The 25,354-nt window shown below is 37.8% G+C and overlaps 1 protein-coding gene across 3 annotated transcripts in view; it reads right to left on the minus strand.

Annotated features, from left to right (window-relative positions):
* The window catches only part of trpm7 (transient receptor potential cation channel, subfamily M, member 7), an 80,739-nt gene that overhangs the window by 46,188 nt on the left and 9,197 nt on the right, over positions 1–25,354 (minus strand). For 2 of the 3 annotated variants that reach the window (XM_086271860.1, XM_086271939.1), the window contains exons 2-7: positions 11,373–11,452; positions 10,177–10,215; positions 6,358–6,565; positions 5,732–5,945; positions 1,792–1,916; positions 1,463–1,634 (exon numbers count right to left, since the gene is read on the minus strand). In XM_086271860.1, the coding sequence (XP_086127986.1) occupies positions 1,463–1,634; positions 1,792–1,916; positions 5,732–5,945; positions 6,358–6,565; positions 10,177–10,215; positions 11,373–11,452 (838 nt within the window). Of the gene's footprint in view, positions 1–1,462; positions 1,635–1,791; positions 1,917–5,731; positions 5,946–6,357; positions 6,566–10,176; positions 10,216–11,372; positions 11,453–12,229; positions 16,586–25,354 lie in introns of those variants that run through there. The other variant, XM_086271995.1, reaches the window with a different exon arrangement.

Here is a 25,354-nt window from a genome sequence, read left to right on the forward strand (position 1 = left end):
ATGGACAGTGTAATCAAAGACTGCCTCAACTAAAACCAATCATTAAAATGTTTTTATTCATGTAGATTTTAATGTTTGTTTAGTGTTGGAGCCCATCTGTCTGTTACCCCTTTTGACAAATAGAAAAGTTTGTGAGTGAAGAAGAAAAATTGTAAAAGACTAGATAAATAAATGCAATAGACATAATTATTATCATTAAACCATTGTTAATATTGACTACAGACAGATGTCTGTATACACGTGTGGTGAATGATGTTTGTGTAATCATACCATTTGTGATAACAGAAACAGAAGAAAAAATATGGCATAAAAATGAACAGAAGACCAAAACCGAAATAATTAAACAAAAAGGGACACTATAGCGCTTTAGATCTCAAGGCATTTCAGTCTATGTTAGTTTAGAAGCTGGAGAAAACTGCTAAGGAGTGGGGAGATGCAGCAAATGATTGGTAAAATACTCTGTGAGTAAAAAGGAAGTGATTCAGATTTGGGTTGGGGAACTAGAAAAGTAATTGGGTCACATTTTTTTACAGTAGAGTTTTCATCAATTATATCTTTTATGTGATTTATATAGGTTCTTTGATGCCAAGGCTGTCTGCCTTGGCATATTGTATATGTTCATTACGTTTATAATGTCCAAACTTGGTGACATTCAGTGTAGGATGTTATGTTACTTTTTTTTTTTTTTATTTCCAGTTTACACAGTGAGATGTGATGCTACTGACAGGGGGCGGGGGGAGGGGTTGTAGTTCTAGTCTCGTCACCATGAAATTCATCTGTTCTACGTTCCTGTATGCTGGAAACGACCAGGGTGTCCCTATTGCTGCTTGTTTTCAAGTCCAGAATATAGTTTCTTTCATTTTACTTTCAGCTATGATAATGTTCAGTTGGGTGGTGAGAGTAAAGGTTTGTAGTGTATTATTATCATCTTTTTAACCAGTGCTTCTTTCTGGCCCTAGTTAAACTCCAGACTATCACTTTATGCTTGAAACACATTATGCAGGATTTCTATTAAAGAGTCGGTTTAAAATCCAGATAGTGTTGGTTCTATGGATAAGAGCAAAATCTGAATCTGGTAAAGATTCAGGAGTGTTTAGCAATTTATGTCAGAGTCTTTTTAGAGGTTTGTGAACCAGCCCTGGTTTTCTTTTCTTGTGTTTGTTGTTAATGGTAGAAGAAGTGACTGATTAATTTGTCCAACTCAATAGTTCCAAGGGTAGTGCGAAGTCTGAGATTTTTGAATATATTTACAGTGCAATGTTGAGTCTTGTGTCAATCTCACAAGTGTGGCATTCATGGACACATCACACAGTCTTCACCTGCACCAGAACAGCACACATTCAGCTGCAATGGGACTTATGTATGTTGATATCTGTTTGTGTGTGTGAGTGTATGCATGCTCTTTTGTTGCAGCACTAAGCATGTACTTTTACATTAATGACCAAAAAAAAAAAGTTCTTACTGGCATGTATTTTTTGGAGGTTGATATGCTTCTCCAGTTCCCGCCGCAATGTTACTTCAGCGCCATACTTTCCCACCGTCCCATCATCCACAAGGAGGAAATGGGAATGCAGGCTGTTGAGAACGTTTAGTTTGCTGAGAGGATTCAGTAGTGTCTGATATGGAGCAATAATCTGCAGTGTGGAAAAGAGCAGCCATTAACAGCAAGAAACGTAAAGGAAAAAAAGGAGACTATACACACATATATACATATATCTTTATATGCACACATAAATTACAACTTCTGTGGCGCATTAACATTCAGGTTAGTCACAATAAGCTGCATCTTACGTCTCTGCCGATGAGATCGTTCCTGTTTTCAATCACTCCCCAGGGTGCAATCCCGATAGTGCAAATTTTCTTTGATGATCTTGAACAGTGTTCTTTGAGAGCATCTCCCACATGTTTTGCTACACCTTCAGAAACAAATAAAAAAAGTAAGCTTTTATTCTTTCTTTAAAAAAGGTTTCCACTGCTAAATATTCCTTATTATTATTAGAAATAAAACTGTCCACCCAAGTCACATATCTCAGCATAATCTTTCACCATTAAAAATGCATTTTATAGATATATTTAATCAATGTTGTGAAAAGAAATGGACAACCTCCATCTGACTTTCAGACACTAAAAACATTGGATGGGTTAAACTATAATACATCATATCAGCAGATTTATGAAAGATGCCTAAAGGATGCTCAAAATCTACCTACTAACAGTCTATATTTAAAGTAACCTCGACAATAAGGTTGGGTGATATGTAAAATGTTTCCAACCGACATTCATCAGGCCAATAAATGACAATAGGCGATATATTCACCTGACTTTTTCGTGACATTTTGATGGGCAGAACTTATTTGCGCGTTAAGAACATAGAAGAAGTCCAAACATGGAGGGCTTAGTTGCAGCTGAATGAGTTTTAGTAGATATTTCACTTCTTTATTTTAGATTTTAACTTTTAACATTTGAAGATCCGCCACACTTTTCAGTCACACTTCCTTAGTTTTTCTGATGTTAGTTTGTCATGCTTTAATGATATGTGAACATCTTTTGTACATGTTTTCATATGATATTTAACATCAGTTTGTTTTAAACGTTTTTCTTCTTCACTGTCTGTCTGTATAATAATTAATGTTGCTAATGCATGATGTAAGGTGCTGCACAGTAAAGCAGCATGATTCATTATTGATGAATGTGATAAGCGGTTTTAAAATGCGTTTGTTACTAATTTTGGTCATTTTCTATTAAACAGTTCTCAAATTTAACTAAACACTTCAGTGTTTCTTAGCTTTAGACTAGTTGTGGATTACTGTGCTTTTCCATAGAGGCATGCTTTTACTTCACTGCCAGTGTATTTGGGATCATTCTGAAAAACCAAAGCCGTTGCCAATCAGATGCTTTCCAGATGTTATTGCATAGTGAATCAAAATCTGACTACTTTTCTGGGTTCATCATTCCATCAATTTTTACAAGATCTCCAACACTGAAATGCAGCCCAAAACCTCCTATGTTTTACAGACAGCTGTAGACATTCACGGTTGTGCCTCTCTCATGCCTTCCTCTATGTATAATCATCACAATTTAAACCAAACATTTCTAATTCAGCACTCTATAAGGCCTGTTGCCACTGATTTTCAGTTTGCATACCTTAGCCAGTTCTCTCTGTTTCCACTCCTTTAAAAATGGCTTCTCGACAGCCACCCTTCCAACTGAGAAAAACTCCAGCGAAGCTTCAGTGAACAGTAGATGGCTCAACTGAAAGGCTGGATGAATTTTCTATTTCTTAAAAGACTGTTGATCTGCTACAGGAGATTCTTTTTTAAGACCTGCTACTTCTTTTGTCCTCCATTTGTCCAATCTTCTCAATTTTTTTTAAGGACCCTGCACACAATGTCAAGACATGCTAAGGTTTGGGCTAACATTTCTTTGAGAACTACCTTGTTGGTGCAAGAATACAATTCTATGCCCATCAAACTGTTATCTTTGGCTTTTTTCATAGATTCACCTAAAGAAATAAGAGAAAATTAAGCGTTTTAAAAAGCCTAAACCTACAATTTAGATTTGTATGGTTAATATTAGTTCTTTGCTAATTTGTCTGTTGTGTGCAGACACAACACTGGTCCATCACCTTTTTTAATACTTGAATGATTCATAGGTCAGATTTAATTGGCTTAACAAATCTGTTTGGGGTTGTGTGAGAAAGGCCAACTGGCATAAAAATCTGCCAAATCATAAATGCAGAGCTACCCGTTGTGGCGACCCCATGGAAATAGGGGAGCAGCAGATGTAGTTTTATTAAGTGATAAATCTACCATTAGTTTATGTTTTTCAATTTTCTCTCATTCTTAGACAAAATAACAGCCCATGTTCCTCTCTTGTTCTCTGTTCATTAAAGTACATGCATTGCTGTCAGGTAGCAGAGTCCAAATAAATAAAAATAAGTCCAAATAAAAGAAACAGGAAAAAAAAAAACCCCAGAGTGTTAATGACCAAAATGCCACTGATGGGACCAGCTCACAACAAGTACATTAGCCCTGGAGTTGTTTGTGAACCACAATCCTCACTTGTTGGATCCTATAAATTCAGCAGTAATTTGTGAGCCGGGAGACCATCCCAACTGGCCAAAGTACCAGAGATGGATTAAAAGTAATCACCGGTCTGAGTAATTGACCCTGTGAGTAATGATTTAAACACTATGATCAGACCACAACATCTTAACGCCATACTGTGGCTGCAAACACACATCAGCCTCGACTCACAACCAAATGACACGGTTAGAGAACTTCTGCTACATCAGCGAATCACCATTAACGGGCTGTTTATTTGTGTAGGATTGCATGGCTAAGAGTCTTCCAAAGAAAAATGCCTTTTAAGAATTTGTTAATATATAGAAATTATAATTATTATCATTAGAATTAAAAATTAATAATAATAATAATAATAATAAAAAAGCATGTTTATTCAGATATATTAATAAGTGTATTTTTCATTATACCAAGAATCCGCTGACTCAACAAGGAAATTTTACATTTAATTAGGTTTGTTGTAATGACCAATTTCTCCTACGCGAGAATAGTACAGGTAACTGTCGAGTGAATTCACACCAAGTAATGTCATATATCCTGCCTCTTTCATGCTCCACCCAGGGATCACCCTTCCCCAAACCAAAGCAGAGTATTTCTAGTAGAAGACCATTTATTGTGTGCTATATGCGAAAAAGATAATCTTCCACCCAATCAAGCATAGTTGGCAATTCATTTGAAAACCAAAAGGATTTCAACAACAGATATCTTCCTATTGGTCAAACAATTGATGGGCGTTACCTTCATGAGAAGCTACATCAAATATGTTCCAGGACTGACAATCATTTTCTAGCAGCACCAAAAACAAACTACCCATGAAGTTCTGTCACCAGTTCGAACTTGCCAAACCTAATGGAGGCTGCTATGCTTTCAGCATTATGATCAACTTTTGGTTTTATTTCTAACACATTTTGTCTAATCGCGCAGCATTCAGTGATGGTTTCAGTGGTTCCATCCACCAGTAGCAAAACTAATGAAGCCTCTTGTCTCATTAAAACATAAAGATGATACAACAATGGTCAGTCACTGCTGAGAATATGAGGCCTATTAAGACTTATTCCTCAGAGTTCTTGTGCTGAGGGAATAAAGATCTATTTGTGAAAACCACATGAAAATGTTCATCCCGAGACTCTGATTTCAGTATAAAAACAAAGCTATAATGATTTAATATCCTTGAAGTGCAACTTGTTCAAAATGTATTGAGGCCAGTAACACTGAAAAGGTAGAGTCCACTCAGTGCACTGTGGCTGATAAAGTTAATCTACAGATAACGCAGTTTCTTCCCGCTGAGCACATGTTGGACAGGACTTCCTTTCCACAATGACTGAACAACCTGTTAAACATGAATCTGCAGCTTTTGTAAAAGAAGAGTTTGATCATTAACAGTCTGATTTATATAATTGTTCAGTTTCTTTTGGAGAAACAGATTTAAATATTTTTGAATATACATATAAATGTACATTGTGAGAATCTGGACATAAAAGTGTAGATTTCCAATATTTTCCCTAATTTCAACAAAAATAAAAAAATGCCTTTCCTCATTTAAAAATCAATCTGAATTGCAAGACCTTTTAAAAAATGATACAACACGCAGAAGAACTTTGTCCTTTCCACAGTATTTCAAAAAGAACAATGTTTCTCTGATTATTTACCTGTGTTAACACCACCGGTGAGAATCCAGGCCCCGGTGGTGACAGCAGCTTTGATGAGGCCCTTGCCGATCACCTGCTTAATGCGGGGGTGCAGGTCAAAGTTCTGAACTCCTCCGTGGACAGAAATGAGGATCTTGGGAAGCTCCATGTGCCACTCCTTTAGCATCAGTCGTAAAATGCTGTCTGGCCTCGTGTCATGGGACAAGCGTACATACTGTCCACAGTTTCACAAACACAAGAAAAACATGTTAGCGTAACACACAACAAAGAAAGGATGGGTCATCACACACAATAAATTTGTGTTTGGATTGAAGAAACTTGCCTTTAAATATTATAGAGAGTGAAGTGCCACGGAAAAATAAGCTAAAATCAATTGAAATACACAATCTGCACTATTTATCAAACCGTTTTTGATCAAACTGTTTTGTTTTTTTATTTCATCAAGTCGAGCCTAAAGTTGTTTACCTATAAAACTCCAAGACCAAGGATATCTATGTAGAAGTCACCACACCTTAAATACAGTGATGGAACACCCGCCCCCCCCAACACAGTTTCTATATTAATGTTAAATTAAAAAAATAAAAAAAAAAGTAAACATGAGACAGCAAAGGGGATTAGCCCCTCACCTTGGCTCTGTATGAGTGAGACCCTCCCTGGAAGTTGATGACACCATAGGCATCAGTGGGTCTGGCCTCTGTGTGTTTTTCCACTGACCACTCCTCCAGCTCGGGCATAGGCACATTGGAGCTCTCACCCAACTTCACATCTGAGTACTTGGTGGCCAAGCTGGCTGTGAAGCCAGCATGTTGGCGCACCAGCCGCCCACAGCAGCACCTTAAAAAAAAAAAAAAAAAAAAAAAAGCCAAGATGAATTTTTCAAATGTTTGCCGTTTCAATTATTATTAGCCATGATACAATTTTGAAATAAAAAGAATAACAGGAAACCAGTAAAACAATTACAACAAGAGTTTTCAAAAGCAGAACAATAATCTAGAGAAACAAACAGTACAAGGAACAGGAATCCATGCCACACCTGATAAATATTCCTGAAGTGTTTTTCGGAAAACACTGCACTCTTCAACTGAATATTATGTTGAACTATGAATGTGAGCCTATTATTTTTTTACATTATTTTCTATAAACACACATTGCGACAATGTTGGCACCTCAAAATAAACATTGCTGCGGTTTCAAATCATGCCAGCCAAGTATAAGTAGCCACTATAAATCAACAAGTTCAGGCTTTAGATTAGGTTTTTTTTTTTCCCCCTAAGATTTCCTAACATCTGTATGTGTACGAGACAACACTGTCATGTGAGGCACACAGCTCTGGCTGAGTACAGTCGCCCTGTCCACCTGCAAAGCAAACCTCCTGTTTGCAATGGGCAGACAATCAAAAGCTGCACAAAAAGGCAGAGAAGCTAAAGCGGCACATCATCATTAACAAAAACTGTTTACATGTGCATAGGATCCCTTGTTCAAAATAACATCTTCCCCCAATGGGCCAGAAGATGAGATTATTAGTCATTTATTTATATATATTTTTTAAACAAGCCCCCCCCCCAAAAAAAATGCCAATTTAATTACAGAACGTACTCCAGCTAGATTATTAAGAATATAGGATAATTAATTTGTTTATATACAATTTATATTTAAAAAAAAAAAGCTTCAGAAATAGCAGTAATGGAGAATAGTATTGGAGTGCATGCTGTGTTAGATATAGCAATTTATGTGTTAGTTTTCATTTTAACAACTTCTTAAATTAGTTGTGCTATGACTGTGCAAAACAAACCAGCGATGAATGGGAGCAGTTCAAACCCATTCCTTAAGATTATAATAACCTTTAATGTAGTACTTCTAGTGACATTTTAATCAGGAAAAAAAAAACTACTCATTAGTGAGGGTTCATTTAACCTAATCTGTTAGTTGGTGGAAACACCGTCACAGGTCCAAAAATGACCCCAGGCCATTGGACCATTGATTTTGTCAAACCCTGCATTAATAGTAATGGCATTCAGGTGTACAAAGAATTCTCAGGTACTACTCAGCCGCCTGGGACATGTACTGTATATTTAGACTTAGTCAATCAGTGCAATATTGCATGTGTTTTTTGTCATCTGTATGTTTAAGACCCTTTTGCAATAAAGTAAAGGTGCAGGTATTTGAAATGATTGTACAATTCATTGGACTATTGGACCTAGTTTTGCCTTGTTTTAGTGTTTTCTGGTTATAACTCTAGCACACAACCTTCACAATCTTTCAAAGCCTCTTAACATAGTGTGGCAGAAGCCAAGACAATGGAGACAGCTTTAAATAAATAAGAAGAGTAAAACAAATTCAGCAAAACAAATTGTCCTTTTCATTTACAAGATCGACCCCTGGAAGTACTAAGTCTGGCTCTGTCTACCTGTGACATAAAAAGAGAAGTAGGTACCCTTATTTCCTCTTTTGCAGCAATATGGGATATTGCTTATATGGGGGTATAGTGCAAATGTACTCGATATCATTACATAATCTTAAAATAAATATAAAATAAAACACATTCACTGAAATCCAGTTCTCATAACGGCTCTTTAAGCTGCTACTTAAAGAGGGTACAACATATTGGCCCCATTGCCGAAGTTTGCTACCTGGATGAGAATCTGGTTTTGTTTTTCAAAGCCATACCCTTACACATGTCATTCTTTATACTTTGTAATAACAACTTCATGACACTGATGTACCCCATTCTTTTTACAGCTGAAATCTTGATTATAATTTCTGTGTTATAATTCTAGCTCCACCAAAATCAATCAACTTGGGTTGATATTCTGTCTTTCTCCATTAAAATGAAACTTCCAAAAAAAATAGGGGTCTCATTTCTTTGTAAGTGAGCAAACTTACTTAGCAGGGTATTAAATGTATTAATTATAATTAATTAATTGTAATTAGTAAATTAAAATTAATGAGCTGTATTTCATTCTCACAAAGCAGCTCTATAAGTAACAAGACAAGTCAAAGTCATGCCCAGCTGACACAAAGTTATTGTTACTATCATTCATCATTTATTCATTACTATCAAGACTTGAACTTCCAGTTCATGGTCAAAGGTGTAGTAACTGGCACTTGCTTTGGGGCGCTAAGCTTAATCCATCTGGGAAACATGTGGGCAGAGTATAGCATTGCTTATGAACATCTCCTCATTCTGCCATACAAGTACAATGGCCACAGTGAACAAATCAGTCCTCCATTAAGGCAACTCGTTTAAAGTGACACTAAAAATAAGCTTGGGTTAGATTTTGGTCTCACCCGTTTCAAAATATTACACCCTTGTCACTAAAACACCATCTAGACGAACCCTGAAATTATTAACTGATGGACTAATGTTAGGATAAATTTAAATGGCTCTCACATTTCCTTTTCCGCAGGAGAATTTCTTATGCTTCAGCTCTTAAATCGCAGTATTATTGACCCACGAGACAAAAAAATAAATAAAAATACATATTATTCTTATAACTTAACTATTTGAGTTATCGGAAATTATGACCATTCCACTACAAAAAAACCCACATCAGCTAATCTTATTGTGCTGATATATGCACACAGATCCTGACAGTTTCAGCTGTGTAAGGCCAGGATCATCTACTCATTATTGTGGGTATACGTTTTTGGGTTTGTTTGTTTTTTTGCATTTCCATGACTTATTGTATCTATAACATCAGTTAGCACTGCACTGTTCAGGACTTTGTGAGATAAGCAGATGCTGAGTTTATGTTGGAACGCAGTTGCCCATTTATTTAGACAGTGAGTTCAAAATAACTGCCTGGAGGGCTGCAGAGTGGCATGGCTTGGCTTCTAGAAACATTTTAATATTCTCCACAAGATGTGTGCCAAACATTGCCAGACAGGATTCACTGGCAGGGACAAAGGTGATCTAATTCACAGCCTCTTTACTTCTTTCTCCATTTCCATCATTTGTCTATCTCCCTCTCGTGTCAGCCAGATGTTGACACCGGTCTCCCTTAAAGCTTCTGCCTGGGTGTGTAACTGCAACAGTATTGTGGTACTTCCAACTCTGAGGCAGCAAGCTACTAAAACATATACACAACTGAAATACTGGACACACTTGGTAAAAGTGTGTCCAAGATATGAACCATCTACAGATCAATGATGACAGATTTTTCTAAAAACAAAAAAGCCTAATTGTTTATCATTATTGAGTCTGAGCTTTGTTTTCTGTCTTCCTCTACTAGCCTTAGGGGAGAATACGCATCCTAACACATAAAGCCTGGAATTTAATTGTTTCCTGGTAAAGGTTGTTGTTTAGTGGAATTTCAAAGGAATTGCAAAGAATTTACCTCTGGGGGTTATTCTGATGTAAAGCAGCTGGTTAGGCATGGATTCTGCCAGGCTAACCCTGTCAGATAACAGAGAATGAGTCGAACAACAAGCAAACAAATACTCACCTGACGAGCTGCTGGCAAATCTGGCATCCTGGAAGGCATCTGAAAGAAATGCCACAACAACTCAGTCAGTGCGAATATAAATAAAAACAGAATAGATAAATCTGAAGAGTATTTCCGACCATACACGACGGTTCTAAAACAAGACTAATGTGAGGGTTTGATTTCTCCAAGTCTGGAGGAAGTTCTCAGCAGAGAAAGTTCTTTAAGGACATTAAGGAAGGTTAACTGTCTCCTGGGCAGACAGCCCGGTTAAGTTGGCCTTTAACCAAGAGACAGTTATGAAACCTTCCAAAGGGACTCACTTTGATCACAGTCACATGCCACACTTTGACCTAATGTTAAATGAGCCTGTGTTCACTAACACCTCTGAATCATTTAGCAGAAGCCGCACATATAGCAGTTAACAGAGAATAACCAGTTTGCAAATAATTGATGTAAAAGAAAACACAGGAAAACGAGTCACCCATCATTATTGTGAGTTTACAAGAAGAAAGGAAGACATCCAAGGACTGTTTAACTGTAAATATAAGCTGCTGGTGGGAACATAAATTTTTTTTTTTTTTTTAAATCACCTTTTCCTTTCCCGTTTCTCTGAAAGTGGATGAGTATTTATAGCAACTACTGCCCCTTTAACAGAGCTGTTTGATGTTTGTCATGCACACAGTGTGGATAAGTGGCCTTCATGACACGCCAAGCCAAGAAGACGCCTGCATATAATTTCAACACTGCATTGTAAGATTCCAGTAAGTCTGCAGAAAAATACTGTGTCAAAAGACCTAGACAGACAGACAGACAGATAGCTATATATCTCTCTATCTACACACATAAAAGATTCCTAGTCCAATTCTCACTGTGAGGATGACATTTTATTACTTTCACACCGGTATAAAGCAGATACCTGAAGCTGGGGTACAAACATCATATCAGAGCTAACAGTGCTAATATTGCTTTTTATTTTGGGGGGGGGGGAATCCCATCCCTAAGATTGAAAGAAGTCACGATCCACAGGTTCATCACTTGCTTAACCCCACACTTAAATCTGTAATTTTATTGACAGACATAAACATTAAAACAGACTCATTTTGCCTCTGGAGAGTAGTCGTTATGGTTTGGGCCTTCTTTAACTCACACCATGCAATTACGCCGTTTCCATGGCTATCACCAGCAGACTCACTACAGTAGGTCTAAGCACATACCTGTGGGGGTCCTTTGACACTGGAAGTATGTACACACATTCCCTCTTGGTGAAAGTGCTTTCTATCCAGGATTTCTGGGACTGTGAACAAAAAGAAAGAGTTGTGAGCAGCGGCAGCTGAGGTCTCTCATGTTTAACGGACTCAAATGCAATTCAAGAAAAGTATACATAAAAGATACGTAAAGAAAAATTTAATGAGAATAAAAGCAAAGTATGTTTTAAGTTATTTATAACAATGTTAAATAATAAACTTCAAGACATCTTAAAAGGCTAAAAGGGATGTTGCACCCCTTAATACAGGATTTAGTCTATAACAATTTAAGGGGATTAGAAGGTTTAACACAGGAGAAAAATGAAACAGTCATATAAAATCATGACAAAAAGAGCTGACGAGGAACACCAGTTAGAGGCATCTACCAAACAGTATAAACAGCCTTCTAATTCTACAACAGCATTTTTCTCGTAACAAAGGTTTATGGTGAAGGAATTTTCATTTAATGCCTCGTGCCTTATTGTTCCCCTCCAGAGCAGCTCAGAGGAACCCAAGGGCGATTAGCACTATTAATCTCTTCAGCACAAAGAGGGGAACCTGCAAACACCTTCTCCAAAACATTTCAACAATTCCTTAAAATCTGACAAAAGTAGCAGAGCAACATTTTCTCCCGGAGGTCACGTTAAACATTTCTCAATATCAGCATGTTGTTTGATATAAACTAAACAGAAGCATCTTAAATTCAGGATCCGAAGTTACATCCAACACAACAGGATTTAAATCTGCCTCCAGAAAATACTGAAAACATGTCAATAAGCATGTCATCCCACATCTTGACTAGTGACAATAAGCAACCAAGTTTGTACCTGGATGTCCTCCTCTTCATCTCTGTGTTTAAGGGCTTTGTACAGAAACATACCAGGGCTCCTTCACGCATCTCCTGGACAAACCACAACACCCACAGCCTCTCCCGAGTCCTGGGTCATCAGCAGCAACTCACTGTGCTGTTAGATCTGCACGCAATTTCCATACAGGTCTCAAAGTCTACAGCTGCACAGTTACCATACAGACCCAGCTCGAGTTAAACGCTGAGTGATCAGTGAGAGGTTGCAGCCTCCAAACTCCATCCACAGTTAATCTGTAAGAAGCCACTCAGGGGGCAGATGAATGTGTCTGAGACAAACTAGATATTATACTTAGGCTGGAGAGAAAGAAGTGAGGGAGGCAGGGGTGTGGGAGAGGATTAGTGGATGGGCAGAGACCTCAGTGATATATACCTAGTTGGCTACTGACAACACACCACCAACTGTGATTCATGCAGTACACACAAAACCTCTCCCAACAACTCAGGCACTACAATTAGTCTTTAAGAAACCTCCTTTACTTTGATACTCATTTACAGGAGAACAGCATAAAAAAAATGCCAGGATTAAATAAAGGCAACTAAGTTTAAACAAAAAGGTCCCAACATGGATTAATACACCAACTTAACGAAGATCCTGAAAATTAATATGGGTACAAGGGGGTCCAAACATTATTGTTCAATTTCCACTTCTATGTCAATAAAATATAAAGTAACATTACCTTTACAAAGAGATTTATGTTTACACAAATGCCATTTATCATATTCAGCTGTTTTTTAACATATCAGAACTTTTTTTTTTTTTTTTTTTTTTTTAAATCAGTCCTAGCAGTTTGTGGGGATGGAGCATTCAGGTGTGTCTTAACATAATGCCAAGATGGAAAGACATCAGCAATGATCTTTAAAAAAAAAATCAATTATTACTGTCTATCAATCTGTAAAGGATTATAACGCAATTTCCAAACAATATCAAGTCCATAATTCTAGTGGAAAAAAAAAAATCATGACAGCTGTTAATATTCCCAGCAGTTGAAATTCACCCAAAATGAGACAATGTTCAGAGAAACAGCACAAAAAAAACAAAAACAAAAAAACAAAAACAACAACAGCAACATCTCAGACTCTACAGGCCTCGGTTAGCATGACAAATGTTAAATGTCGTGGCAGTATAATTAGAAAAAGACTGAACAAGTTATAGGGTGTTGGGCAGGGTTGCCAGTAGAAACCTTCTCTCTAAAAAGAACATGGCAACACAGCTTAGGTTTGCAAAACTGCATGTGAACAAACCGCAAGACTCCCGTAACTGTCCGCTGGACAAGACCAAAGTAGACATGTTTGGCTGTAACGCACGACAGCACATTTGGCAAAAACTAAACAAGGTATCAGCGTAAACACCTCATGCCAACTGTCAAGCATGGTGGTGGAGGGGTTAGAATTTGATTGTTTTGCAACCACTACAAGCTGCACCTGGGTAACTTGCAGTCATTGACCGTATTAACAAAATAGTCTCGAGTCAAATATGACAGCATCTGTTTAACATCTAAAGCTTGGCCCAAATTGGGACATGCCACAGGACGATGATCAAAGCACTCTAGCAAATCTACAGCAGAACGGTATAAGAGAAAAGAATAAAGTTGTTGTGATGGTCCAGTCAAAGTGCAGACCAAAACCTAATTGAAATACTGTGGCAGGGATATTAAGAGAGTTGTACAAAAACCTCAATGAACTGAAACAATATTGAAAAGAAGCGTGGCCCAAATGTTTCCACAATGATGTAAGAGAGATAAAGAGTGATAAAGTCTTAAAGCAAAGGCTTACTTCAACTAATTGCTTCAGTTAGGGTTTTTTTTTTTGTTTATTTTTTTTTTTAACACTGCTTTTTCCATTTTGGCTTCCTTTTTGTCGACTAATGATGTGGTATAATACTCTAGCTCCTGCACAGGGAGAAGAAAATGATACAATGGTCTACAGCTTTTGACAGTGGCGATATGAACATTACTTTGAGTTACAATACACAAAAAGACAAAGTGCTGGTAAAATCCAAAGTGTGCAAAAGTCAGAAACTGTCCACCAATTCTAGCACAAGATCGGCTCTTGTGCTCAGTAGCAACAATAGTGGGGGAAATAGGTGATGTTTTGCTCCCGAGCAAGATAGTTACTCAACCACCATTATCAATAATAATGATAACAATAATAATGTTTGTTTGTGTGTAAGTGAGAGATCTTTTTTTCCAGATTTCTTTGAAATTGCCATTGAATTTAGTTTTCCAGTTTGCGTTCTTGTGTACCAATTGAAGCTTCTTCCTATTTGGAATTAAGATTTTAGTTTATTATGTATAAACACCTATGTTAAAATACAGTTGTACAATTTTACAGTACATTTCACATGTTCAACAGAAAATAAATATTTTACTGTATATGATTAAGAAAATTAAACTTATATCTTCACATGTGAGGAGTAAAAAGAGCCCTTTAAGCTTAAAGGAAATAACATATTTGATTTCTATCATGAGATACTTATATTGACTGATAAGAAAAAAAATATACGATTTTTTTTCCATAGCCCTTCTTCGTCATCCTGCCCTACCCCTGGCAGCATGCTCAGACAGAGCCGGTTGGGTTTTTTTCCCCCTCTGTGGCTTTATTTTTAATAATTGCACAACAAAGGCAATTGAGATTACAAGTTCTACAGTTTTACAACTCTTAACACACACACGCGCACACACCTTGGATTACCAAGTCAGAGTTGGTGTGACTTCTGACGTTTCAAATAGAGATGGACCGATCCGATATTACGTATCGGTATCGGTCCGATACTGACCTAAATTACTGGATCGGATATCGGAGAAAAATAAAAAATGTAATCCGATCCATTAAATATCACGAAAGCACCTCACAAAACTTGCAACACGCCGTAACTCACCTCAGAACGTTAGCACGTCAGAGCAGTATGCATCACGTGATAGAGCGGCTGTGGCATGCGGGACCTGTCAGTGGTCTGGATAGCATTTGGAGCTTCACTAGCAACCCGGCATTTCATCTCCGACAAAGTTATCCCCGGGAGAAGTAAAGCAAGTGTGTAAGTACATCTCTAAATGTTTGTAAAGCATTCCTGCGTTAAGCTTAACAAACGACTGCCTCTTCTTGCTGCTACTTCAATCATGAAACTGCTTAATGATCAGCTGATCAGCTTTTCTGTCGCGAGTCCATCTCTCTGGTTTGTTTTTGGCCCACTTTGCACCAGAAAGAGGAAACCAGTGGCTGAACAACAGCAGCACGTTTAAGCTTGATAAGCTGTTGTTAGAATTTATTTAATATTACTTTCTACACCAGGATCTTTTTCTTCGTAGCTGACGGCTGGTAACTGTGCAGGGGCGGATCTAGCAAAGTTTAGCCAGGGCATTATAGGGCATTAACAGGGAAAGGGGGCACAAAGACATACTTTTCTTTCTTATTCTCATTTAAAATGTCTAGCTTTTAATAAATAATTATCTGAATCTCACACCCAAAGTTTTAATCTGATGTAAAATGAATAGAAGTCAATTACTGTATATAGTGACTATTAAGTCTAATATATATATACCCTAGTAAGCTATAGTACTTTTTCCTTTGGGAAGGTACCATCTGTGCAGTCTGCAATTTTGTTGAAGAAAGATGTTGAATCTATTTAATATTTCTTGAAAAATAATTGATTTCTGTGCATTTTCTTTCACACTGCATCAAATTAAGGTTGATTACATCGATTAAGCATCATGAGGTGGAGCGTGAGGGGTGGTTCCCCATTTTTTATTTATTTATTTTTGTTGTTGCTGGGAGTTGGAACCCTATTAGTTAGGTTGCTTAATATTTACGCTAAGTACTCTTTAAAATACCAGAATAGGGAGGATGGTATAGGTTGAAGTTTATTAGATTGATCAGTATTGCTGAAATATTTTTTTTTGCATACAGGTTTAACAGAATAGCTTTAGTGTAGTTGTTGTTTTAAACTTGAGTATGAACTTATACAAAATGCAGCAAGATATTTAAAAAAAAAACAGTTTTGTTGATTAAAAACACTATATCGGATTCATATCGGTATCGGCAGATATCCAAATTTATGATATCGGAATCGGACATAAAAAAGTGGTATCGTGCCATCTCTAGTTTCAAACACACCATGTGGTTTTTGTCATAATCAAGCGACACTACCTGAAATGAAGTGACGGCACAGATTTGCTGCCTAAAAAAAATACAACCTGCATACTACTGAGATAAAGGGTCTTAAATCAAAGAAGAATCAAAGAAAAGCTGCTTAACAGACCAAAACTTTGAATTTTGACCACTGAATTCTTTTATTTATTTATTCTCAAATTTTATCCTGATTTCTGTAAGAAAACCTTTGAGGGTTTTTTTTTTTTTTTTGGGGGGGGGGGGGGGGGGGGGAATTTATTATCTCAGTAGTGGGATTATTACCTTCACTGTTAGTATGGATACAGGTTTTAGTCAACTGTCTTCATGAAGCCTTTGCTAACCACAGAGTGTAGATCAACCCACAATTATCAAAACCACTTATTAAAGATGGTAAATAAAAAGTGGGTGCCACTTAATGGTTGGAATAATCCCCAAATTTAGACCTGCAGTTCTTAAGGTACGACCCAAACAGTTAAAAGATTTTAGAAAACAGATAAATACACATTATAACATCAGTAAGGCATAAAAGCTCGTGACAGAGCTGACCCCCTGATCTGTTTTCAGTCTTTTTTGCTAAGCCACCTGGCTCTGGGCTCCATCTTTATATTTAACACACAGACACACAAGAGCAGCATTAGTCATCACATCAAACACAGAAGGTAACCACAAAATCTTGGACTTCTTTTAATTAAGGTAATTCTGACTTTTTGCCAAACTACATGTACAAATCTTGCTTACTTGCATAGTCACCACCCAAAGGCCCATGCTGAGCCAGGAAAAACCATGTTTAGCACTGGTTTAGAGCATGCAATTACAGGCAGTCATGGGAGGCTAAACCACTGTATCCAATGACGTTAAATAGTAGGTTTGATATTTGGTGAGCCAATTAGAAAAATAGTATTGTTAGTGCTTGAAGCAGTCTATCCACGTGATAACACTTCAGATTTGTCATTTTAAAAAGGAAGAATATGTTGGCTATCACAACATGCTGGCCATGATAACAATGGCACTGGTCTACAAGAAAGCAGGAAAACATAGCACAACATAAAAACACCCCAGCAAAGAAGCATGAATTATGTAGTTATTTACTGCAATGGCTTTGCATCCTTCCCCCACTGTCCACCAATTTTTCAAAAGACTGTATTTAAATGATGGAAGGACTATCATGCCACCCACTGGGTATAATTAACTCCCACAGTCCTCCTCCTGTCGCCATCTTTATGTTTTGATACTGGATGCTCGCAGTAGCAATTCGGCAGTAACGAGGCAGACCTGCTCCAAGGTGAACTCTGCTTTGTTGTCCTTTTTAGCTCTAACTGGTAACAAAATTTGTAAAATGAAACTAGTGACTGACACCATACAATTATCAGGTAAGAGTTTATTTAGGGAATGGAAGAAAGATAACACCGTCTTTTCCTCAGAATTCTTCACAATATTCGTGCTGCTATAGGAGTCACCCCCTGCAGGCATTTACAAGAATGCAGGTTTAAGACGCTTCTGCACTGGCTTCATTTTTTAGACCCGGGAGCTTTGCCTGTCTACGTATTCATATACAGTTAAAACACACTTTACCCCCTTTGAGTCATTTGTTCTTCACCACAAGATGGTTAGCTTTCGGTTTTTCCTCAAGTGATGAGCACCAGCAAAAGTAGTGACTATTGTCTAATATCTGCCAGCAATGCAGCAATAACGCATCATAAGAGGACACACAACCATATACTGGCAGTTGCAATATCTTTACAGTTACACTAAGCAGAGAAAAAAAGATAAGCACAGTTCTTTACTACAATAAGGAGTCGATATGACTGCCGCCTCATAGCTGAAACTGTCAAACACCAACTGCGCAAAACAAGACCAGCTCATGTGTTGATTGGCTCTCCAGGAGCAGGACAACCACCTTTCGCCTATAAATTTTTATTCAGTAACACGTGTCTTTTTAATGTCTCTGGTTTTAATGTAGCTGATAGGGCTGCTCGATTATGGCAAAAATGATAATCACGATTATTTTCACTGAAATTGAGATCACGATTATTTGACGATATTTATTTAACCCTTTAAGACCTACCATAGAACCAAGTCCGCCAGAGCTGCTTTTTTTTTTTTTTTTTTTTTTTTTTACATGCTGTAGTGCCATTTGTGGGAGCATTTTAAGTTGCTATACATCAATACAACTGTTATAGCCCATATTTTAAAAATGTGTATGTATTAAGTCCATAGTAACTACATTAATTGCAAAAAAGTGCAATAAACTACAAAAAAATTGAAAATCATTTTTGTTTTGTTACATATATTTCTACTTGGAGAAATTTAAGAGGTTTATCCCTCAAAACTTTAAATACAAAAAAGTTGCAAAAAATAGTTTACAACAACAGGAAATTTATTTTGAGTGTCTTCATAGTTTTATTTTTGGAGATACAGCAATTTTTATATACTGCAGGAAAAACAAAAAAACAATCCTATGATGCAAATTTGCAAAGAATGTGCATGTGCATCAAAATAAACTATTTCCAGCTGTGCAATTCGAGTTCTAAGGCCTACAAGTAAAAAACTACATTTTCCGCGAAAATGACGTCACTTGCGATAGTTCGTGTTGACGTCTTTTTCAATGTGGGAAGTGTTAAGAACAGCTGATCGGATCGGCAAAGCGTGTTTCTGGAATATTATGTTTTTGTTCCTGCAAGCACTTTTTATGCAATTTTTGCAAAGCTATATGTGGAAGGAAACCGTGACCTAGGACAAGCTGATGGCATCAGATGTAAATACAACTCCTCTGGTTTCATATGGAAAAAAATTTATTGTGCTAGCTTAGCGGTTCAGGTTCTACAGGGATTTAAAAATAGTTATACAAAACGAGCATGCTGCTCTGACCGGCTTTAAAGGGTTAACAATAACAATGTATTGAATAATGACTTTAAAAAAATAATATAAAATAGTGTGCAAATACAGATAACAGTGCAAATGTTTGCAATATAAGAAATAAATGAAAAATGTAAACTTTGCAGTGTTGCTCTGTGGTGCAGCTACGACACCATAGCAAAGTTTACACACTGTGTCTACTTGATCCACATCTGACTCCGCGAACCCATAATGTTTCCACACCACTGAAGTTTTTTTTTTTTTTTTTTTAACCTCTCTTTTCAACCAACGGCAGTCCACTCCTCTCCAAATAACTTCTGCTTAGCTCTCCGAGCTTCCCTCGGGTCCTCTTAATTGTTGTGACGCGTGTTCGAAATGCAGAGCAGTGCGCTTGATTTGCCACACGGAGCAGCGCGAGAGTAAAGCATGAGGGAGGGGCTAATAATCGGCTCAGTCATTTTTAATGATCGTTGAAAGCCCAGATCGTAATCGTGATTAAAATTCGATTAATTGAGCAGCCCTAGTAGCTGATGTCAATACTTTTTTCCATTTTTTTCCTACTATTATTGGCCTAATCCCCTCCAAACACATTTATTTAAAAAATAATAATAATCAATGAAGGAACAATTTTGTAAACACCTTCATGATAACACTGCTTCATGTATTAATGGCTTCTACTCCTATACCAGTACTGATGGGAGTTTCCACACCCATCAGTTGATGGGTTTGTGCACATCCACTAGAATAAATGGCTTCAGGGCTTTGATGACATCAGAGTTGGCACATGTACACGCAACATTAGTGAGCCTTGAACATGTCCCAGCCTAGTTGGGATTGAACAAAACTGATGATGTGATGCAAAAACAGAATGCCATCTAATAATCAGTATATCTGGATTACCTTATTTTAATAACATCATTTACTATAATTGTAATCATTTAAATTAAAGCCATATTTATTGCATGGTGCCACATTTCCCCATATTTACTGAAACTTTTCCACATGGTTTACAGATTATGGTTTACATTTCACAAACTTTGCTGCGTGATTTCATCTTCACCTTCTACCTGCACAGCAGGTCATTTGCTCTTTACTGCCCACTGGTTAACAGAATCGCTCATCTAATCAGTGCTCAACATCCAATTCAGTCTCGCTATCTGCTGAACTAGTAACAAATGTGAGACACACCTGAGGAATAAACAGAGGTCTCTTTCTGTGATGTGGAGGAATGCATTGAAACCGTTGTCTTTTTGATCCAATACAATCTAACAAAGGGTTAATAAGGCAGATAAAAGCAAGACTGCTAACCTGTAACCATGGTACCTGAAAATGTCAGGCAACAAAAGACTTGAGCGTCACAGACGCTGCCAAAAAACACACACCAACTCTTACTCTCCCACTTCCTCGCTCCCTCCCTCTTCCTCTCTGGCTTCTTTCTGAGCCCCGGGTTTTTATGACAACTCCGATCACGTGGAAAATTTGACCCAGCACCTTTCTATCCTGTTCAGCTCAGCAGTGTTAGATACTGTGAGTTTTGTTTATGGGCAGCTATGTGCAACTGGGGGAATTAATATGTTAATTTGGAGAGACACAAATTTGATTGTGCACTGTCACTTTATCTTCCATCTGTCACCCCTCAGCCAGAAACCTTGCCAGCTGAGCTCTTCCTCTCCCCTGCTCCTTTTTCCCAACAATGTTACAAGGCTGGCTGGTCAACCCATCATTCCTCTGGCCCTGAGTGACGCAATACAGGGTGAGATAACATCTGGCTTGGCAATTCTATTACCCATTAAAAAGAGTGGAAGCAACGAGGTCAGCACTTCAGTGCAAGAGCTGTTCTCAGAACAAACAGAAAGACCTAGATTAATTATTGCCATTTTATTTTCTTCCATGTTTGATTTAAGAAGCTGTTACCAAATGTGCTGATAGAAATATAATTTCAAGAGCTTTCCCACCATTTGTAATAGACATAAATATGGTTCAGGATTTAAGCCAATTAAAAATGTTATTTTAGAGACTTAACCCAAAGATATGATTTTTTTCTTCCCTTAACAAGAACTACTACTGTGCCACAGATCTGCGACTCATCAGATCTAGGGCATCCTCCACGGTACAGTGAGCTTAGGCCTTCTCATGGAGATTTTTCTTTTGTCCGACTACTGATCTCTGAAGTGATTAACTCATAAGGTACACAACACAATCTTGAGACCTAATTATTAATTTAGATCATACTACATATGAAATGGACAATTGTAGGGACAGGACATTTAAAAATCTGAATTTTTTTTTTTTTTAATATGTTTATTAAGATTTTTCATATAAAGAAAAAACAAAACAGACAACACAACAGTAAGGGCAACCCCCCCCCCCCCCCCCCCCACACACACACACACACAAATAAGGCAAAAGATTACACTGCATCAGCAAAGATACTACTTCAACACTGGCAAGAAACAAAAATAAAACGCTAGGGTGGTAGACTGAATTATCAATCAAAGAGAACTTTGTTTGAATACATGATCTAAAAATGGCTGCCACACATTTAAAAAAAAAAAAAAAAACAAAAAACTTACTAAGTTTGTCCTCTAATGTACACCTAATTCTCTCCATATGCAGTAGAGCAGTCACTAGCCCGTCTGGGCCTAAACTCTGCTGCAGGTCCATATATCAAATGATCACTGTGGCATTACTGAGAGTTAAAACACTGTCTTAAGTCTTTCATCTTTAATAAAATGATCAGCGTTCTGCTCTACCAGGTGTAACAACTGAGTTTAACATCCAGGCATCCATGAAAACGGAATTTTTGACATTTAACGGAGTTAGAAGTTAGCAGGAAGTTAGCTCGCTAGCTTCCATCTAAATACAATATAGCATGTCCTGACTGCGGGGTTTTGGAAACAAATTAAAACGTACAGCTCTGTTATCACTTCCAACATAAATGAAGACAGAAAACTAAACAGCAGTGATGTTTGTAGGGTTACTGAAGTTTGGCTAGCTGGTATATAGATTCTGATTCTGATATAAAGATGTGCTATGTGACCGCTAGCGACACAGCTATGTTAGCATAATATAAACAAGCTAACTTTTTTTCCCCACTCGATAAAAGTTAACGTTGTGGAGGTAAGCATCAACAACACAGAGCTCTCAGTTCACACTCCTTTATTCGTCTCCAACATCAACTGCGCATATCGCGCCACAAAACACAGGAACACACTTCCTATACACTGGGTGTGAGTGGAGCCCTCTAGTGGTCCACCACAACGTGAGGGTTCTCAGTGGTCAGGAACAAATGTAATCGCATGGCAGGATGCTGTAAAAAAGGACCAAACTTCAGCCAGGAGAACTGAGATAATCCATCCACAATACGAGGTTAGTCATTCATATACTGCTGCATGGTCTGTGCTGTAGTTACATCGTAAGGTTTTAAAAACTGAGCTTAAATAAATGATTAGCGGTAATAAAAGCCGAGGGAGGTCAACGGTGATCACTGACTGTTTTAGGAGCTTTTTGAGGTTAAATAGAAGAAAATACAGGGAGTGCAGAATTATTAGGCAAATGAGTATTTTGTCCACATCATCCTCTTCATGAATGTTGTCTTACTCCAAGCTGTATAGGCTCGAAAGCCTACTACCAATTAAGCATATTAGGTGATGTGCATCTCTGTACTGAGAAGGGGTGTGGTCTAATGACATCAACACCCTATATCAGGTGTGCATAATTATTAGGCAACGTCCTTTCCTTTGGCAAAATGGGTCAAAAGGACTTGACAGGCTCAGAAAAGTCAAAAATAGTGAGATATCTTGCAGAGGGATGCAGCAGTCTCAAAATTGCAAAGCTTCTGAAGCGTGATCATCGAACAATCAAGCGTTTCATTCAAAATAGTCATCGGGGTCGCAAGAAGCGTGTGGAAAAACCAAGGCGCAAAATAACTGCCCATGAACTGAGAAAAGTCAAGCGTGCAGCTGCCAAGATGCCACTTGCCACCAGTTTGGCCATATTTCAGAGCTGCAACATCACTGGAGTGCCCAAAAGCACAAGGTGTGCAATACTCAGAGACATGGCCAAGGTAAGAAAGGGTGAAAGACGACCACCACCGAACAAGACACACAAGCTGAAACGTCAAGACTGGGCCAAGAAATATCTCAAGACTGGTTTTTCTAAGGTTTTATGGACTGATGAAATGAGAGTGAGTCTTGATGGGCCAGATGGATGGGCCCGTGGCTGGATTGGTAAAGGGCAGAGAGCTCCAGTCTGACTCAGACGCCAGCAAGGCGGAGGTGGAGTACTGGTTTGGGCTGGTATCATCAAAGATGAGCTTGTGGGGCCTTTTCGGGTTGAGGATGGAGTCAAGCTCAACTCCCAGTCCTTCTGCCAGTTTCTGGAAGACATCTTCTTCAAGCAGTGGTACAGGAAGAAGTCTGCATCCTTCAAGAAAAACATGATTTTCATGCAGGACAATGCTCCATCACACGCATCCAAGTACTCCACAGCGTGGCTGGCAAGAAAGGGTATAAAAGAAGAAAAACTAATGACATGGCCTCCTTGTTCACCTGATCTGAACCCCATTGAGAACCTGTGGTCCATCATCAAATGTGAGATTTATAAGGAGGGAAAACAGTACACCTCTCTGAACAGTGTCTGGGAGGCTGTGGTTGCTGCTGCACGCAATGTTGATGGTGAACAGATCAAAACACTGACAGAATCCATGGATGGCAGGCTTTTGAGTGTCCTTGCAAAGAAAGGTGGCTATATTGGTCGCTGATTTGTTTTTGTTTTGTTTTTGAATGTCAGAAATGTATATTTGTGAATGTGGAGATGTTATATTGGTTTCACTGGTAAAAATAAATAATTGAAATGGGTATATATTTGTTTTTTGTTAAGTTGCCTAATAATTATGCACAGTAATAGTCACCTGCACACACAGATATCCCCCTAAAATAGCTAAAACTAAAAACAAACTAAAAACTACTTCCAAAAACATTCAGCTTTGATATTAATGAGTTTTTTGGGTTCATTGAGAACATGGTTGTTGTTTAATAATGAAATTATTCCTCAAAAATACAACTTGCCTAATAATTCTGCACTCCCTGTACAAAGCATTAAACATGTTAACAACACAAAAGCCATATTAAATGCAGACTACTTTATCCCCGGAAGTAGGATTCGTCACATCATCACTTAATAATCGGATTGTCTTAGCAATTACCATTCCAAACAAAATTGTCATTTGTGCAGCAGAGCTGAGATGTAAAAGGGAAGAGGAAGATCCAAACAATGCAGTTATCGAGTCCAGCTCTATTGTGCAGTTGTACATATCAGAAAAACATTTAAAGATGTCCAACCAATAGTTGTACAATTTGGGGCAAGTCCAAAATAAATGAGTAAGAGAGCCTTGTCCAAGTTTACCACGGACTAATCGACTAATAGAAGGAAAAATCTTGTGGAATTTAGTTTTTGAATAATGAAGTCTGTGAAGCACTTTGAATTAACTGATGCCTTGCATTTATAGAACAAGAATGGAATCCTACACAGACTCCTCTCCCACACCTCATCTCCAATTAGCATTATTATTTTTTGGGTGTGTTTTCTGTCCATTGTTACAGTGGCAGATTTTCACATTAAATACAGCCAGAGCAGGATAATCCAGATCAGCAAAAAGTTACAACTTTGAGAGGTCCCCCCCCGTCTCCTCTTGGCTCTGTATGACACCAACGAAAGCAGATATCCCCAATATGGCCTTGTCAGGTAGCCAATCAGAAGAAAGCTGGCTTAAAGGAAGAGGAGTAAAAACACAGTGGGTTCTGAGGTGCCCAGTGTAAATTATGGTTATTTTGAACTGTGAATTATGCAAAGCCACTCCAGTATATTTTAAAGAAAATTAAATCAAGGAGCATTTGGAAATGAGCATAACAGACCTCCTTTACAATCAAAAACAATAAAGAGGAACAAGAAGTTTGCTTTTATTTCATTTTATTTTTTTTATCTAGTTATTTTGAAATCTTTCTGGTATTAACTTCTTGATCTTTTAAGAGAGGACAGTGCTTATTGTCCTCTTTTCTTTACTTGATTCCATTTCAGTCTTTTTCCTGCAGTTACAACCATG

Source organism: Aulonocara sp. 'chitande type north' Nkhata Bay, linkage group LG1 (assembly GCF_057382095.1).
Source record: "Aulonocara sp. 'chitande type north' Nkhata Bay isolate Kocher_YH1m ecotype deep benthic linkage group LG1, A_spYH_male_GT1.1, whole genome shotgun sequence".
NCBI lineage: Eukaryota > Metazoa > Chordata > Actinopteri > Cichliformes > Cichlidae > Aulonocara > Aulonocara sp. 'chitande type north' Nkhata Bay.